The sequence below is a fragment of the Python bivittatus genome, unplaced genomic scaffold, assembly GCF_059951505.1.
Source record: "Python bivittatus isolate LINGU-HERP-01145 unplaced genomic scaffold, Pbiv_v1 ctg000160_np1212, whole genome shotgun sequence".
Classification (NCBI taxonomy): domain Eukaryota; kingdom Metazoa; phylum Chordata; class Lepidosauria; order Squamata; family Pythonidae; genus Python; species Python bivittatus.
Genome location: NW_028277076.1, coordinates 4,396,105 through 4,411,931, shown reverse-complemented (window position 1 = coordinate 4,411,931; position 15,827 = coordinate 4,396,105). Strand labels below are relative to the sequence as shown.

At 47.7% G+C, this 15,827-nt stretch overlaps 1 protein-coding gene and 1 long non-coding RNA gene across 2 annotated transcripts; both read left to right on the top strand.

Moving 5' to 3' along the window:
• The first annotated feature begins 183 nt into the window (after positions 1 to 183).
• Positions 184 to 3,813, top strand: LOC112541667 (uncharacterized). The gene is made up of 4 exons (XR_015797289.1): positions 184 to 393; positions 997 to 1,065; positions 2,769 to 2,854; positions 3,405 to 3,813. It is a non-coding gene; the product is annotated as an uncharacterized LOC112541667 (long non-coding RNA).
• Positions 3,814 to 7,253: 3,440 nt separating this feature from the next.
• NELFB (negative elongation factor complex member B) lies at positions 7,254 to 15,827 on the top strand. Its single transcript, XM_007421466.3, has 13 exons — positions 7,254 to 7,445; positions 8,058 to 8,221; positions 8,304 to 8,403; positions 9,290 to 9,520; positions 10,574 to 10,759; positions 11,073 to 11,185; positions 11,491 to 11,593; positions 12,340 to 12,435; positions 12,948 to 13,090; positions 13,834 to 13,940; positions 14,228 to 14,369; positions 14,797 to 14,905; positions 15,325 to 15,827. Exons 1-13 carry the CDS (start codon positions 7,344 to 7,346, stop codon positions 15,460 to 15,462), a joined length of 1,734 nt encoding a protein of 577 aa, XP_007421528.1. The 5' UTR covers positions 7,254 to 7,343; the 3' UTR covers positions 15,463 to 15,827.

Sequence of the window (15,827 nt, the reverse complement as noted above, 5' to 3'; positions counted from 1 at the left end):
GCTCGGGCGCGCGCCGGGCGACGTCACTCGGCGCACCAGACAGAAGGGAGCGGCGGCGTCTCCTCTCCTCGGCGCCTTGCGAGCGTCTCTCGCCTCGGCGCGCATGCGCCGGAGGGAACGGCTTTTCCCGTCCTCGCTCTTCTTCCTCGCAACGGTCTCCAAGGGAATGAGGCGAAACCTGGGGAGGGGGCGGGGACGGGGACGGAGGTGGGGCTCGGAAGCGACCCGGCCAATGAGGGCCCCGGCTGGCCTTTTGAGTGACACGCAGCTCCCGGCCCGGCCTTGAGAGGCGGGGACGACAATTCCCATCCCTCGGCTGTGCTGGCGGGGGATGATGGGTTTGTAGTCCGTCACCCCTCGGGGGGAGGGGGAGATGGACTGCGGACTGCGAAGGTGGGGACGTCAATAAGTCCGCTTTGAATGTTTATTATGATTATGAAATTAGTTTTGTTAATATTTAATAATATTATATGAAGGATATTTTTATTTCGAGGAAGGCTCTTAATAATTTATATCCTGTGATAATGCAAGATAATACTTCATATTAGGATGATTACGGAATGTTTATTTTAAGTGACTCTTAAGATGCTAAGAGGTCGAATCGTTTCCATTAATAGAAAAAAGTTTTATTACGAAATTATTATTTCGGTTCTTTTCATAGGAGGAATAGTCTTTCTTTTAAGAAAGAGGTTTAAATTAGGTTTAGCCAGATGTTGGAGTAAATCCTGGGGATGCCCACTTGCAGGGGGTAAATGCTCTTAAATACCTTCCATGGTTTTTAACGATTATCTTTTAGAAAAGACGATCAACTCCCGCTTTAATCATGGGAGGAAGGAGGCTTATAAATCTCCTGAAATGTTGGACTGGATCATAGACATGCTGACTCTGTACAAATAACGTGGGATGTTTTTCCATAGGTTATCCAAAGTTCAGTGGCATTTCAGTTGCAGGAGCCGAGCGGCGTATAAATTTAATATGATTATTATCATCCCGCAGAAAAAACATGAGACGTTGCAGCGCGTTGGAGAAAGAAAAGGCAGAAAGAGAGTTCACCCACCCACCAAGGTATGGTTTGCTTTATTCATCCCTTACTGAATACAGCCCGGTTTGCTAGGTCTGTGCAACCCCCTAAATCTACCGAATAAACCAGAGTTAAGCCAACGAAGGACATGGGGTAATGTGAGAACCTGGGCTATCAGCATCTATGCAGGCAAAGTAGGAATGGAGAACAGAAAGTGGTCATGGAGCGTATAGAAACAACAGTGCTTTTTGCAACCAATTGGTGTATTTTATGAACAGGAACTGGTTCCTGAAAACAGGGTGGAAAGAAAGCTAGATCAGATCTGCAACAGAGTTTTGGGTCACTCCTATCGCAACAGTTTTTACACTGGGGCCTTTGGGATCCTGAAGCCCATCGCACCAGGATACCTTGATTGACAAAAACCAACACACTTTACCTTATCTCTAATATAACTGAGTTTTGGAATGCTTTTGAACTGTAAGCTGGGCTGGGAAACAGTTTAGGCTCGAGAAGGCTACTTAAAAAATTTAGTCAATGAGGTGTGATCGCTAATCCTCCTTTGACTAATCAGCTGGGCGGCTTGCAAGAAATATTGGGCCCATCTTCATGACAGAAGCAACTCAACAGAAGCACGGAATCTACTTGGGATCCATCAGCTTAGCTAGAAGATAGTGATCCGCCTTGTTTGCATTGCCTGAAAGCTGAGTGGAGGCGTTCCTGCCATCCTGAAAAACAAAGGTTAGTTTCTCCCAGGGCAGGGCTGAGAAATGCTTAGCCACACGTCTTGAGAAAGGGTGAGGTTTAGTTGCAGCTCTGTTATCTTTAAGACTGATCTCTTCTAGAGGGTTTGCCTCTCCCAGGGAGAGCTCAAAACCAATCTGGACTGGAGCAGGGTAACTTCTGTAAATAGGCCTACCACATTCTTTGCAAAAGAGCCCCCTAGGCCATGCTAATCAAGTTCCATCTGGGATCATTGAATGCTGAGCATCTGCAGACTTTATTTTTTAATCGATATACACGTGCACCAAAACTGGATCTTACAAGGCCTGGGCTGGGAAGAAACCATCAGGAAGGACTTAAGATGTTTATGCATCCTACTTGATGCCACTTTGAATGGGCTACAAGGTTTCCAGAGGTCTTCTGGGCTAGTGCAAGACATCTGGTATATTAAGGGCTTGTTAGAGAAGAGTCATCTGCTTGAAGGTGTTCTCTGTTGGAAGGATGGTCAAAGGACAGTAATCTAGTTGAGCAGTTCTCAACTTTTTATTTCTCCGCTTTCTCCAGGACCCTGATAGATTTACAGTGATTTTGTAAGTTTTAAGGATTTAATTAACATTTCAATCGCTTGCCCCATTTCCAACCTTGATTACTGGCCTGTTTGAAGGTATCTGCACTTGGAAATCTGCGTTATCTGCTTGAAGACATCTGTTAGATGCCGTCCTTTTTTTTCCAGTGATTTGTTTGCATGGATGAAGGTCTACCTTATCCTGCGTTCAGGGGTGCCTGGAGCAGTGCTCAAGAAGCAGTTAATCATAAGAAGAGCAGACAGTCCTTCAGAAATTAGTGCAAATGTGTAAAAGCCATGGCTATATAGATACATCCATGAATCTTACTGGAGCCTACAGAAGAAGGAAATAAACTTGACTTGCATGAAACAATTACCGGTAACTGCATTATTAGGCTGCCAAAGACATTGCAGTATGACTGTTCCCATATTGTTAATCTGGTTTTTCTTTCCTTCCTGAAGGATGGATTGCATAATGAACTCTCCTAGCCATTATGTTTGATGGAGGGTGAGATCCAACAGACGGATGCATCACCCACGTTGCCAAGGTAACCACTGAATTATAGCTTGATTTGGCTGTAGCCATGAGGTTGTATTTATTCTTTTTAAAACTCTCACTTCTTTCAGTTCCAGAGCTGGCAGATGGAAATAAGAAAAACCTGCCGCCGAAGAGGTAGCAGATGTTTGTAAGATATAAGACAGTGTTAGAATTCATCTTGTTATATTGGCATTTATCCAAGTACTAATTAGATCCAATCTTGCTTAGGTGTTTGCGTGTTTGTTTGTTTGTTTAGATTAGCCACAGTTAGAGGGGGCTGATTTTAAAGTTCAGAGAAAAGGGGCGGCAGAGATCGTTGTGATTCTATGTAGTTGATGAGAGCCTGAAAACAGAGAGAGGTGAGAATTTTAAAGAACACAAGGGTATTAAGTCTTCTGTGGGCATGATAGAAACAAAGATGATTTGCAAGGAAAAAAATAAACTGGATCGTAAACTAGAATTCGTTTTTTTCTTATTTCTTGCGTATGTTCTTTTGCTTCCTTCTTTTTTTTCTTTTTTTCTTTCCTTTTCCTGTATTTTGCGTCATGTTGCTTATCTAGAAAGGAAGGAGAAGGATGGATAGGTTTCTGTGTACGCTCACCCCAATGAACAGGAATGTTCCCAAATGCAGAAGAACTGGTTTAGCACATTTGAAGTACAAGAGACAATTCAGGTTACTGTATCATCTAACGAACCTCTCTCCCCATAAGCCTGTTTGGAATGCTGCAGCTAATCCTGACAGATCTCAAGCAGGCTAAGCAGGCTTGGACCCTCTTAGTATCTGGAAGAAAATCCAAGATTGTAGACCAGGCTTCCAAACAGCTGTTGAGGAAACTGACATCTCCAAGGCTTGACTCAACAAGATTTATTATTTTCAATGACCACGAGAAGCTACAAAAGGGTGTGCAGTTATTCAACCCAGTATGTAAACTCCCTTAATTAGTAAAAATAATAAAATTGTTAATGATGAACCCATCACTGTGGGTATGCTATTCAGTAGTTGATATTCTCCTCTTCTAATTCACATTAGGGCGGCTGTTTCTCCCCAACTCTACCTACCCACTCAGAGGAAAATAGAACTCTGATTACGTTCATGCTCTGGCCCTGTGCAAATTTCTGATTCACATGCTCCCAACATCTTCCCATTTGTCATGGCGCAATGCCTCTTCCTGGGTGCCCAGGGATGCGTTTGTGATACGAGAGAAGGCAGGTGGGAGGCCGGTGGGGGTAGGCACACATTCCCTGAGTCACAAGAAGATAGAGAGGCACATGGCAGACGCCCATGAGCGCATAAACTGGTGTCACCATGGCAACGGCTCTGATGATGGTTTTGCAAGCTGACATCACAAGTAGCAGATGAAGGCATGTTGATATTTCCTAACCAAAGCTATCTCAGGCAGTCACTGGAGATCATCCGGTTACCTGCTATCATTGTGTTTTGGATAGTAACCGAGAAGCAAACATATTTAACACTGAAAACGATAAGCCTGATTTGCTTTCTCTTCAGCAGAGGGGAGATCTGAGGCTGAGGTTTTCCTGTCTCAGTTGCCAAACCCTTGCTTCCAAAAACGCACATCCCTTCTTTTTAATCCAAATTTTCCAGCACTAGAGAAAGACACGAAAGGCATAATCTGGGTCAGAAAAAAAATGGGAGACTGATATCGGGCAAAGTATAACTCAGATCTTTTTGCTAGCTGACAGTCCGCCAACCTCTGCTCATTTCAACGGAAAGCAAGTTATTCATTTTGGAGACCCCCAACTTCTTGCTCTGGAGCCTTGACAATTAAACTACTGTGAAACAGTGAAGAAGATCTCAGTATGGATATATGCAGTATCCCCATCATAATATCTTGATATTGGTAGCGGATAATTCAGAAGATATTTTTCCTGTCTTGTACCTATATTCCAGATTTTAAAAATGTGAATTTGCCCTTTCCATTCACTCACGTTAAGTTCCGCTCCATGCAAGTTTATACAGACCTATTCAGTTGTACACCAGTACTCACTGTATACAAGAACCCACAACCAGCACTTGACAAATCATTTCTGTATTGAAACCTAAGTTGGATAGATAGTTATAAAAAAATAAGCCGTACGTTTATTTTCTTACTGGCTTAACGCAGCAAGATGAGCTGAATCACACCAAGGTCCTCTGTTTCAGGGACCAAACAGATGTCACAAGAGATGACACAACCAGAAGAGGACACCCAGACCATCGTCCTTGTTCCTTACAACTGATAGTTTGAGTTTTGCTGCCTCTGATCCTGATTCTAGAGGTAGCTCGTAAGCATCATGAACTGGAAGTCAAGGTTGCTCTTCCCTTCTTTTCTCTAGCATTTTGGGATGGATGGCTAGACCAAAAATTTATCTGGGGAACTTAATATTTTTCTTTCTTGGTTTCTCTTCCTCACTGTCAGTCAATTGCCAGTGTTTCCCCATTGCCAAGGGAACCTACATAATACTCCTTTTAAATTTCCCATTGCTTAAAAACTTTTTTTTAAGCGGTGGCCTACGTTGACCTAGCGACAGCAGAGATCCACTTCTCTGGTGAGCATCCTGCAGCCATCCTGTTCAGCAACCTGTCAGTGATAATCCCTGTTATTTTATTAAACTATTAAGTTATTAAACTGTTCCAGATCGAGGATTCAGATGTCTTGTCATTCAGGAACGTCCCTTAAAATTCAGGACATAGGTGAGCCTCTTTTATTGCAAGAGGAGTTCCTGTGCCTCAAACATTTTCCTGAGCTGTAGACATCCAGTGGGGGGGAAAATTACAGAAATGGCTATAATCGTTCCCCCATTAAGTCAAGGCGGGCAGCCCACCTATGCTGCAGTGTTGTGCCTTAATGGGGGGGTTGTATGAATGCATCTAGAGAATGCACTCACTGAATTGAGGAGGAAGAAATGGAAGAGGCGGAAAATGAACACAGGTCACGTCACACAGATTCACACCCATTTTGTTTTTTGCAGGTCTAAGGCAAAGAGTGCTAAGGAGTGAAATCGAAAGGGATCAGCTGTAGGTTGTAAGACAGGCTTTGGGGTACGAAACAGTTGCAGATGGCCTCAGACAAAGAGAGCAACGTTGAGTTGGGAGTTGCGTTCGCCCTCCCTCTTCCTTTCCCAACGAGCTGCTACTATCAGATTTGCTCATCGATCCAAAATGTCTGTCCTCCGGGCCCTGGGGTGACAGAGAGGAAGGGAGCGAGAGGCACTATCATCTATTGTGTTCCCCGTCCTCTAGTTTGTGAATTTCGCCATGAAATATTTAACAGTTTCCAATTTGCATACGCCAGCGTGCATATGCACACAACACATAAAGGTTTAAAGAGAGATAGATAGGCAATAGATGGATGTTTGCCCTTAAATTAAGCCACTTGGAGCTTTAGAGAATGGAGCATTGTGTAAGCCTAAGCATTTTTATTTATTTATTTATTTATTATGTGTGTGTGTGTGTGTGTATGTATATATATATTTTTTTTAATTTTTAAGTGAACCTTTTAAAAGGGGAAAAAAGAAAGAAGGAGGAGAGAAAAAGAAAGGCACAGGGTAAATACAGAAGAGGCGTGCAAGCATAAGATTAAGTAGATTAAGTACGAATTCTCAGAATATTGCTGGTTTTGCTCCAAATGCAGTATGTCCCTTTAAAACTCGTTATTGGGATCAAGTTAGCCTATGAGTATCAGTGGCAGTAGCCAGGACCGTATGAAATCCAGGTTATGGTGAAAAACGACAGACTTACGTAGTCCAAGAGAAATCTACGCTCACTTAACAAACTGGGAGTTAGACATTAATGCTTTCCGTGGGGAGACCCCCAAATTTCGTTCGGTTGAGACGGTTTCAGCCATTAATTTCAGACAGGGGGTTTGAATGGCTCATTTGCTCTCCGGCTCATGGAAGAAAAGCAGACAATGAAGACATGGGCGGGGTGGGGGACCCTAAAGCTAAAGATGCTCCAGCATCCTGTAGCGTCCAGCCAGATCCACGTCTGCACCCTAAAACTGAACGTATATTTTTTTTAAAAAACTGATTTATTCTTCTTGCTGTTTTCTTTTCAAAGCATCCTTTAAAAAGGCTTAAAAAAGAAAAAGGACAGCCCAAACCAATTCATCGATGCACGGCCGAGCCCACGCCCCTAATTCGTGCATTGACAATTGCGGGGGCAGCTGGCCCTGCGTGCTGCAACGTTGCGCGTGTCTCTTCTAACTGCATCCTTTTCGCTTTAGTTAAGTATTTCCACGCTTGGCTTTCGGCGAAGCCTCCACGTAAGCCGATGCAACTTCCATAAGCGCGCCGACTTACGGCGTCTTGCTTTTCGTTCGCCCCCCGGAGCGAGGCGACGCGCGCCGCCCTCCCGAGGCGGAACCTTCCAGGCGGGGGCGCGGTTTCCCGCCGGGGCGCAGAGCGCCGCGCGCCACGGTCCGCCGGGGGACGCCTTACGCCGTGGCACCCGGGCTGTTGCGGGGCGGGCGAGCCCCGCGCGGGTTGGAGGGGCTCGCATCATGTTCGCCGGCCTGCAGGAGCTCGGGGTGGCCAACGGGGAGGACTTGAAGGAGACGCTGACCAACTGCATGGAGCCGCTGAAGGCCATCGAGCAGTTCCAGGTGGGGGCTTCCCTCCGCGTCGCCGTTGCCATGGGGACCGGCGCCGGGGCGCGTTCTCCCACCCGGCGAACCCCCGGAGGGCTGGCGCTGCGGGCCGGGCGCAAAAGGCGCGCGCGTGCGGGCTGCTGCTGCTGCTTCGCGCCGTTTCTGCAGAATTGCGCTCGGCCCGTTGCAAACCGCTCGTGCAAACTCCGCGGGGCGGAGGACTGGGGCGGGACGGCTGGAAAACCTGGGATGGTTTTTAATCTGTTTATTGTCTCCGGGTGTTTTGGCTGTCTTGTCTTCCCCCCCTTTTTTTAACCCTAAATGCAGCATTTATTTTATTTCCAGAGGGAATAACCCTCCTCCTCCTCCTCCTCCTCCTCCTCCTCTCCGGGGGGGGGCATAATGCGGTGTTTCCCAAACTTGGCAACTTTAAGGGGCGTGCACTTCAACCCCCAGCATTCCCCAGCCAGTTTTTTAAAGGTGCTTTTCGACCCGCCGGGAAATCTTCTGCATTGGAAGGAATGGGGTTGCATTGCGTGCTCCTGGCGGGTGGGCCCCCGGGGCCCTGAGAAGTGTCAGGGTTACCTGCTCTCATCTGCCTGAACCCCACGCGTGCCTCGTTGACAGACCGAAAACGGCGTCCTGCTGCCCTCCCTCCAGTCCGCCCTCCCCTTCCTGGACCTCCATGGCACGCCGAGGCTGGAGTTCCACCAGTCGGTGTTCGACGAGCTGCGCGAGAAGCTGCTGGAGAGGGTCTCGGCCATTGCCTCTGAAGGAAAGGCCGACGAAAGGTAGCTTTGGGGGGCGCCATGAAGGGACCTGCACGTGGGGCTAGAAACGGGCTCCTGGACCTCTTGCTTCTCCCTTCTGCAGGTACAAAAAGCTAGAAGATCTCCTGGAGAAGAGCTTCCCTTTGGTAAAAATGCCGTCCATCCAGCCAGTGGTGATGTGCGTCATGAAACATCTGCCCAAGGTAGAAACTGAGAACGTCACCACTGAATCTGGGTGCCGTCTGAGCCTAGGAAAAGGATGATCCGTGCTTTGCACGGGGGAGTTCAGGACCATTCTTAGGACGCCCCGTGACGTTGCGTGGAAAGCTTCCAGATGTTGTCCCCCATTACATAGAAGCCTGTTTCCTCTGGTTCTGTCTAAGTTAACCCTTTATTCAGAACCTGATGTGTGAAGGCTATCAGAGCCGGGCATGCGTTGTGCAGCCAAAGTATTCCTTCCTTAAAGGCTTTATCCTCTGTCAGGGCTGTATTCCGTCACCAAAAAAGGACTGGCAGCGTGAAACATGCACGCTTGATGCAAACTAAGCCTTTACAGATTTTGCACGTTTTATTTCTTGGCAGAGAAGAGAGTGCCACACGAGTCCAGTAGCTCTGTCCCGCTCTAGCTTTTAGAGACACTGTTTTATCAAGCTTTTGGTTGCAAAGCATGGAAAATGGCCGGGTTTGCATATTGTGCCAATGTGCTGTGTTTTGATTTGGCTTAGTATGTTGTCAGAAGCCAGCCATTAACTGGGCTTTATGATTTAGCATGTGGCAGGAACTCAGCCAGTGAGGGACGGCAGTAAACCATGTTTTTTAAAAAAGCATGGCTTGGTGCAATGGGAGAATCAGGCCAATATTTACCCTTGGAATTGGGTTGGTTTTTGAAGTGGCTGCTTGTTGGGGTGGGGAGTGAGTGGTCCTGGAGTCCTAAACAACGCGGCGTTGTGAAAACACACTAAGACGTAATGTCCGGAGGGTTAATACTGTGCTTACCAGACACTCTAGAAGTACAGTCACTCAAGCATCCAGCACAAGTTTGGGACCGGCCCTTTTGCAGTTGACTCCTGATGGCATGTTTGAACCCAGGTTCCCGAGAAAAAGTTGAAGTTGGTGATGGCTGACAAGGACTTGTATAAAGCCTGCGCTGTGGAGGTGAAGCGTCAGATCTGGCAAGATAACCAGGCCCTCTTTGGAGATGAGGTCTCCCCGTTGCTGAAGCAATACATTCTGGAGAAGGAAAATGCCTTATTCAGCAGCGACCTCTCAGTGCTGCAGAACTTCTTCAGCCCTTCTCCCAAGACAAGGCGACAGGGAGAGGTAAGCACCGAGAAGGGTGGCCTGGCATGCTTATTATAGGTAATCAGGCCACCAGCAGGCCAGGATGTTTTAATGGTTGGTGCCCTGTGTGGATAGAGAACTGTTTGTCCTTCATATGTTGTTGAACTAGAATTTCCACCATTCTTCACGGTTGGCCATGTCGACTGGCTCTGCTAGGTATCATAGTTCAGATGGAGAGCTCACAAAGTAATGTTAGCCCAATCTCTCTCTCTCCCATTCTCAATTTCTCAGGGTCATGGTGGAGTCCAAAGTTGGAAGGCGTCATTCACCATCTTGAATTTTGAAGATAGGATATATTTTTATTATATATTCCTGCAAGGAAATAATCCATGGCAGACCTCAAGTTCACTGAATAATTTTCAGGAAATGACTGTCAGACAGCCATCCTTCTCTGATCTACTGTTTTCCCAGCGTGTTGGACCTTAACTCCTATTGACATCCAACCCAACTGGGAGATAGGTTGGGAAAGGCTACATTAGAGCATGGATTGGCAACTTTGTGCTTTCCAGACATTAATAGGGATCCTTTGGCAACCCCTAGGTCCAGCTAGCATAACCACTGAGGAAGAACTATGAGAGCTGTAGTCCAAAACAAAGGAACTTTGGAGTCCTTGGTGGTTTCTGAGTTTGGTTGTTTGCTTGCAGACGTCTCATTACCCAACTTGGTAACATAATCAGTGCTAGTGAGTGTGGGGTTTGCTCCCTGTTTAGATAGAGTTTATCTGTATATAAGCAGGGAGCAAACCCCACATTTGCACTGATGATGTTCTCTAGCTGGGTAGTAAAACAGCTGCAAGCAAGCCACCAAGCTCAGAGACCACCAAGAACTCCACAGTTCAACCCTGAAGTACAGATATTCTCTTCTGTTGGAACAGAGAACCTTGGTTGCTTGTTCCCATGTTGGAGACCTGGGAAAACCCAACTTTGAATTTTCCCCTGCAAAAGTATGGAAGGGACAAAACTATTGTCCCCTCTCTTTTTTCCTGATTGCTGGAGCCACTCAACATTTTGCTTTCTCTCTCTTTGGGGAAAGGTGGTTCAGAAGCTGACTCAGATGATTGGGAAGAACGTGAAGCTGTATGACATGGTGCTGCAGTTCCTCCGGACCCTGTTCCTTCGAACACGAAATGTCCATTATTGCACGTTAAGGGCAGAGCTCCTGATGTCGCTCCACGATCTGGATATCAGCGAGATCTGCACCGTCGATCCCTGCCACAAGGTACAAGCTCAGGGAACAGCTTGTAGCTCTTCAACCCTGTGAGCATCAGCAGAGAGATGCAAAACGTGTTGCTGTCAAAACATCCAGGCTGGGAGGAATCTCGTTCAGATCTCAGAACAGCCTGTTCCAAACTAATCAGAACTGCTCCAGCCTGAAAACGGGCCATTCCATCTGAAAATAAACATTTTGCACATCTTTGGGGGGACCTCACTTTTCAGGTGCCTTTCAGGAGCTGGGCCCACTCTCGCCCTGCTCACGCTCTGTGTCAAATCTTTTTTTTCTTCTTTTTAAAAATTTTTTGCTCCCCTGGCAGTTCACTTGGTGCCTCGATGCCTGCATTCGGGAGAAGTTTGTCGACAACAAGCGAGCGCGGGAGCTGCAGGGCTTCCTTGACGGGGTGAAGAAAGGTCAGGAACAAGTGCTGGGGTGAGTGCTTATGAATCTGGAGGCTGGTTTGGCTTTTTCTGCTGTTAAAATGCCTTTAGTTAAAGCCAGTCATGGAATGTCACGCGTCAGCCATGAGGAATCTGCTGAGCTTCATCAGCCAGGAGGCTAACTGGGATGAGAGAGGAAGTGAAAGCAGAATAGGATTTGTGCTATGCGTGTGTGTTTTAATCTATTAAAAGACAAACATTGGGGGGGAGGGTTATGGCTGGGAAAGACCAGCCTGAAAAAGCAGCTTGCTGTTAACGTGCATTTGATGAGTTTCTGTTTTCTCTCCTGCTCCCTAGAGACTTGTCAATGATCTTGTGTGATCCATTTGCCATTAATACCTTGGCTTTGAGTACGATCCGGCACTTACAGGAGCTGATCGGTCAGGAAGTGTTACCCAGGGTAAGTTAGGGGACGATATCCATTGGATAGGACTGGCCACGTGGGGCAGAGCTAAAAATGCCCAACCACCCCCACCCCAATTCCTCGACAGTACCATCCGGTTGTAATTCCAGATGTGACTCAAGGGGGGAAATTGTTAAAACCCAGAATAATCATACTCAGTGCATTTAATTTAATGTAGTTTAATTAACTCCATCAGGCAGAGACATCAACCTGGGGGGTGAGGGATTGAATTTTGGCTTTGCTGTACTGTCCCTTCCCCAGACTAAATCAATTTTCAATGCCACTTGGAGCCTGCGCACCCCAAAACTAAGGAGAACCCAACCTTTTTTTAAAAAAACCTCTAAGAATATTGTCCTAATTCATTGTTAAGGTGTTCCTGATGGATGTTACATACGTGACCATTCCTACTTGTAATCACATCTTGCCCTTTGACTACAAAATGCTGCCCAACCCTACACGGCTGGGTCTTGGGGGCAAACAATGAAGTGTGCCTCACAGTGTCACACCAATTCTGCCCCTTACATGCTTGCATGCAACCCTCCAACACAAGTAGGAAAGGGTGGAACTTGCGTTGTGATGCCACAACGCACATTTTGGCATCAGGGTTAGTTCTGGATGCCAACACAGCCGTAGCAGCTTAATCTTCACTTTTTGTCGAACACACAGTTGACCCGCACTCAGATTGCAGCATCCAGAGAACTCACTGGAGGATGCTTCCACGTTTAATGTTGTTGGATTTTCAGGAAAGTCCAGATCTCCTACTGCTCCTGAGGATGCTGTCCTTGGGACAGGGGGCCTGGGATGTGATTGACAGCCAGATCTTCAAGGAACCTAAACTGGTAAGGTGCCACCATGAATGAATTGCAGCTGTCGCTTATGGTGTTGAAGGCCTGATTCTCAGTAGCAGTTGCACCTGAATATTTTCTTCATGCCCATCTTGCCCCATGCTCCAAGCCCACTTGCAGATGATGAAGGCTGGCCATTGCCCCAAAGTAGGCTTGAGTTGAACACCAGTGCCAGGTCCATGAATTAGACAAGAGTAAATTTGAAGAGCGAAACCTCTCTTAGATGCAGGTACTGAATGATCAAAAAGTTCCTTTCCAAGTTTTGCAGATCTCTTCCTGTGATGAAGCCCTGGTTAGAGTTCCTTACACCTTTTCCATCTTTAAAATATTGCAGGGCTCACTTCTTAGTTTAATTATTATTCTGTTACCCTAATCAAAAGAAGAAGTAATATATATTTCTAGCAGGATGAAGTCCATTCCTTTGATAGGGGCTGTGTTTTTCTGAACTGATGATGCTCTGCTCAGGGTGCTATTACTTGACCCTCCGCTGCCTGTCTGTATCTCAGGAGGTGGATTTGATCACCAAGTTCTTGCCGATGCTGATGTCCTTTGTGGTGGACGATCACACCTTCACTGTGGATCAGAAGCTGCCTTCGGAAGAGAAGGGTCCAGCTTCTTATCCCAGCACCATCCCCGAAATGTTTCCAAAGTAAGTAACGTCACTTTTGAAGCCTTTGCTCGTCAGTCAAAACCTGGTGGTCAGCAAGGCTTCAGAGGCAGAAGCCAAACTATCAGTTGCCAGGAAGCAAAAGTGGGAAACGCTGTCATCTTTCTGCTTGCTCTCCATGGTACTTGCGGGCTCTACTGTACAGCAGAGAACTAACAGTGGGGGAATCAGGTCTCCTTCCAATGAAGAATTCAATTCAGAAAGGAAGGGCTTTGGCGTTCCGGTTTTGGAGGCATCTAGTTTGATTGGATGATTCCTTCCAAACTGCCACTCCAATTCAGAAAGTCTGTTTGATTCAGAGATTAGAGCGACGCCTCTTCAAATGGAATCTGTGCATGGGAGTTTTGCACGGCCCGGTGGCTTTTGGGCTTCTCTGGCTGAGCTGTGGTGAACCGAAACAAGCACAAGAGTTGCAGAAGAGGAGATACGGATATGGGAGGAGCATCCATTCTTCTGGCTGATGCAAAGAAAGGGGCCCTCTGAATTTGTTGCAGGATGAACACCAAATCTGAAAGCTTTCACACCCACTGGTGGGCCCCATCCTCTGTCGGTGGGCCTGGGTGTAATGGCAGGGTTGGGGGGCTGTTGAGTCGTCGTGGGCAGAGGAAAGAATGAGAAGGTTCAGCCAGTAGGCATTTCTGGGAGTGCTGAGCTAGGGGAAAAAGCACTGAAAGGGGAAGAAAGCAGTAAGAACAGCAGACGAAGCTCTTCCTTGCGTGTCCCAGATTCCTACAAGAGCAGCGGATCGCCTGTGAGATAGGCCTTTACTATGTGCTTCACATCACCAAGCAAAGGAACAAGAACGCCCTGCTTCGCCTGGTCCCAGCCCTGGGTAAGTCCACTTGCCCCCTGTCCTTGTCTCTAATGTCCAGTGAAAAGTCGGGACAATGGCAAGGAGCCCCCCTTGCTTTGGTGGCTCTTTAAGTCAGCAAGAAATGGCAAGACTTAAAAAAAACCCAACTCAATGCAATGAAGGTCTTGTGGCGTAATCCACCACGCAAGTCCAATCTGTCTCTCCTGTTCTCTTTAGAAAGAGGCTGGCCTACAAAGAGGTCCGGGGAGATGAGGGGGAACCCCCACCTTCTCAAAGTCACCCGAGTATCTCTCCACATTTTGCAGTGGAGACCTTCAATGACCTGGCGTTTGGCGACATTTTCCTGCACCTGTTCACCGGAAACCTCACCCTGCTGGCTGACGAATTTGGGCAAGACGATTTCTGTGCCGTCCTCTTCGACCGCTTCTTCCTCCCTGCCTGCCCCAGGTAACGCTCTGCTCCTTTCCAGGAGGCCCTCTGCGACAACCGGCAGACCAGCACCGAAGTATTTCTTGTACTTCTATTCCATCACTCCTCTGTATGGGATTGGAAGGGAAGGGTTGTCGTTTGTCTGTCTTCCCAAGAACCTTGTATGGTGGGCTGAGATGCGTGGGAGGAGCCCAGAGCCCTCCAGTATGTTGTCACGGTCAAGGGGAGGTTTGAACATCGGCCTTCCTGGTTCCAGCCCAACATTCTTACCAGCGGACCCCAATAAGCCCAAACGGTCTTTCCCCGTCCTCTGCCGACTTTCATCTGTCCCAGCCAAGAGGGCCACTGCTGGCTGGGAATCCTGGGGCAGGCAGGAGCGTTGAGTGGGAGAGGCGTCTGGGCCCTGAAACTGGGGCACCGACAGTCTGTTTCAACCACTTCCCAGGAAGGAGAATGTTCATCGGCACCTGCTGAGGATGCTGCTTCACCTCCACCACAAAGTGGTGCCCGCCAAGCTGGAGTCGCTCCAGAAGTCCCTGGAACCAACCAAGCAGGTAGAGGGGTGGAGGGCGAGGAGAAGGATCCTGCGTGGTTGATGCCCCAGTTGCAGTGGCCACAGATGTTCTGGGGGTTCGGTGGAGGTGGCCGTGCAAGGCGTGATGGTTGGAAGGCCCCCTTCCTCTTAAATCTGTGGTGGGGCTTCCCTAAACCAGCGGAGATAGAATGGCTGCTGGCATAGACATTATCTGACACCTACCGAGCGCCCAGCTCTCAGACCTATGTGGCATCTTTTGCTCTGTGTCGGGAACCCTTAACGCACCTCTCATTTTTCACTGCCCGCGTCTGACGACAGACGTTCTTCTAGTGTTGAGTCCCCATTAAAAAAAAAAGCTTCTGTGGAGACAATGCTTGCTTCCTGCCTGAAACTACTAGGGTGGTGTGTTACCACATTTAAATCTTCTCCTTTGAGCAGAGCGGTGAAGCAGTGAAAGAGCTTTACAACCAGCTTGGGGAGAAACTGGAACTCCGCAAACCTAGCCCTGTCCAAGAAGCTGATGCTCCGCAGATGGACTTGCCTCTCCCAACAGCGTCTGCCCCGGTTCAGCTGTAGTGTCCTTTGCCTCCCGAAGAACAGGGCTCTTCCCTTGCGTCGGGCACCGAGGGGGGGATGCACACCTTGCCCGGGACACAGACAACCCGCCAACGTTGGACGAAGCCTCTCAGACTCCTGCTGGGCGTCTCATCTCATAGCGTGCGTCTCCCTAGAAGGGCGCCGCGCAATTAAAGTAGAGACATTTAGGGTGTCTGGGTTAGCCCTGGAGGGGCAGGGCAGGTTTAAATCCAGATGCCATTTTTATAAAAAAGAAAAAATGGGGAAAAAAGCACAAAACAAAGCATAAAAGGCGAGAAATAATTTGCCATGCTCTTTTTCTTTCTAGCGTAGGAGAAATAAACTTTGCGAGACCTGCCCCTGGT

What these genes read in the sequence shown, in the direction of transcription:
- NELFB (XM_007421466.3), top strand. Translation starts at nt 7,344, where the DNA reads ATGTTCGCCGGCCTGCAGGAGCTCGGGGTGGCCAACGGGGAGGACTTG. An exon ending in GGTCAGGAACAAGTGCTGGG is followed by an intron (nt 11,186 to 11,490) that starts GTGAGTGCTTAT and finishes CCTGCTCCCTAG; the next exon opens with AGACTTGTCAATGATCTTGT. An exon ending in ATCCCCGAAATGTTTCCAAA is followed by an intron (nt 13,091 to 13,833) that starts GTAAGTAACGTC and finishes TGCGTGTCCCAG; the next exon opens with ATTCCTACAAGAGCAGCGGA.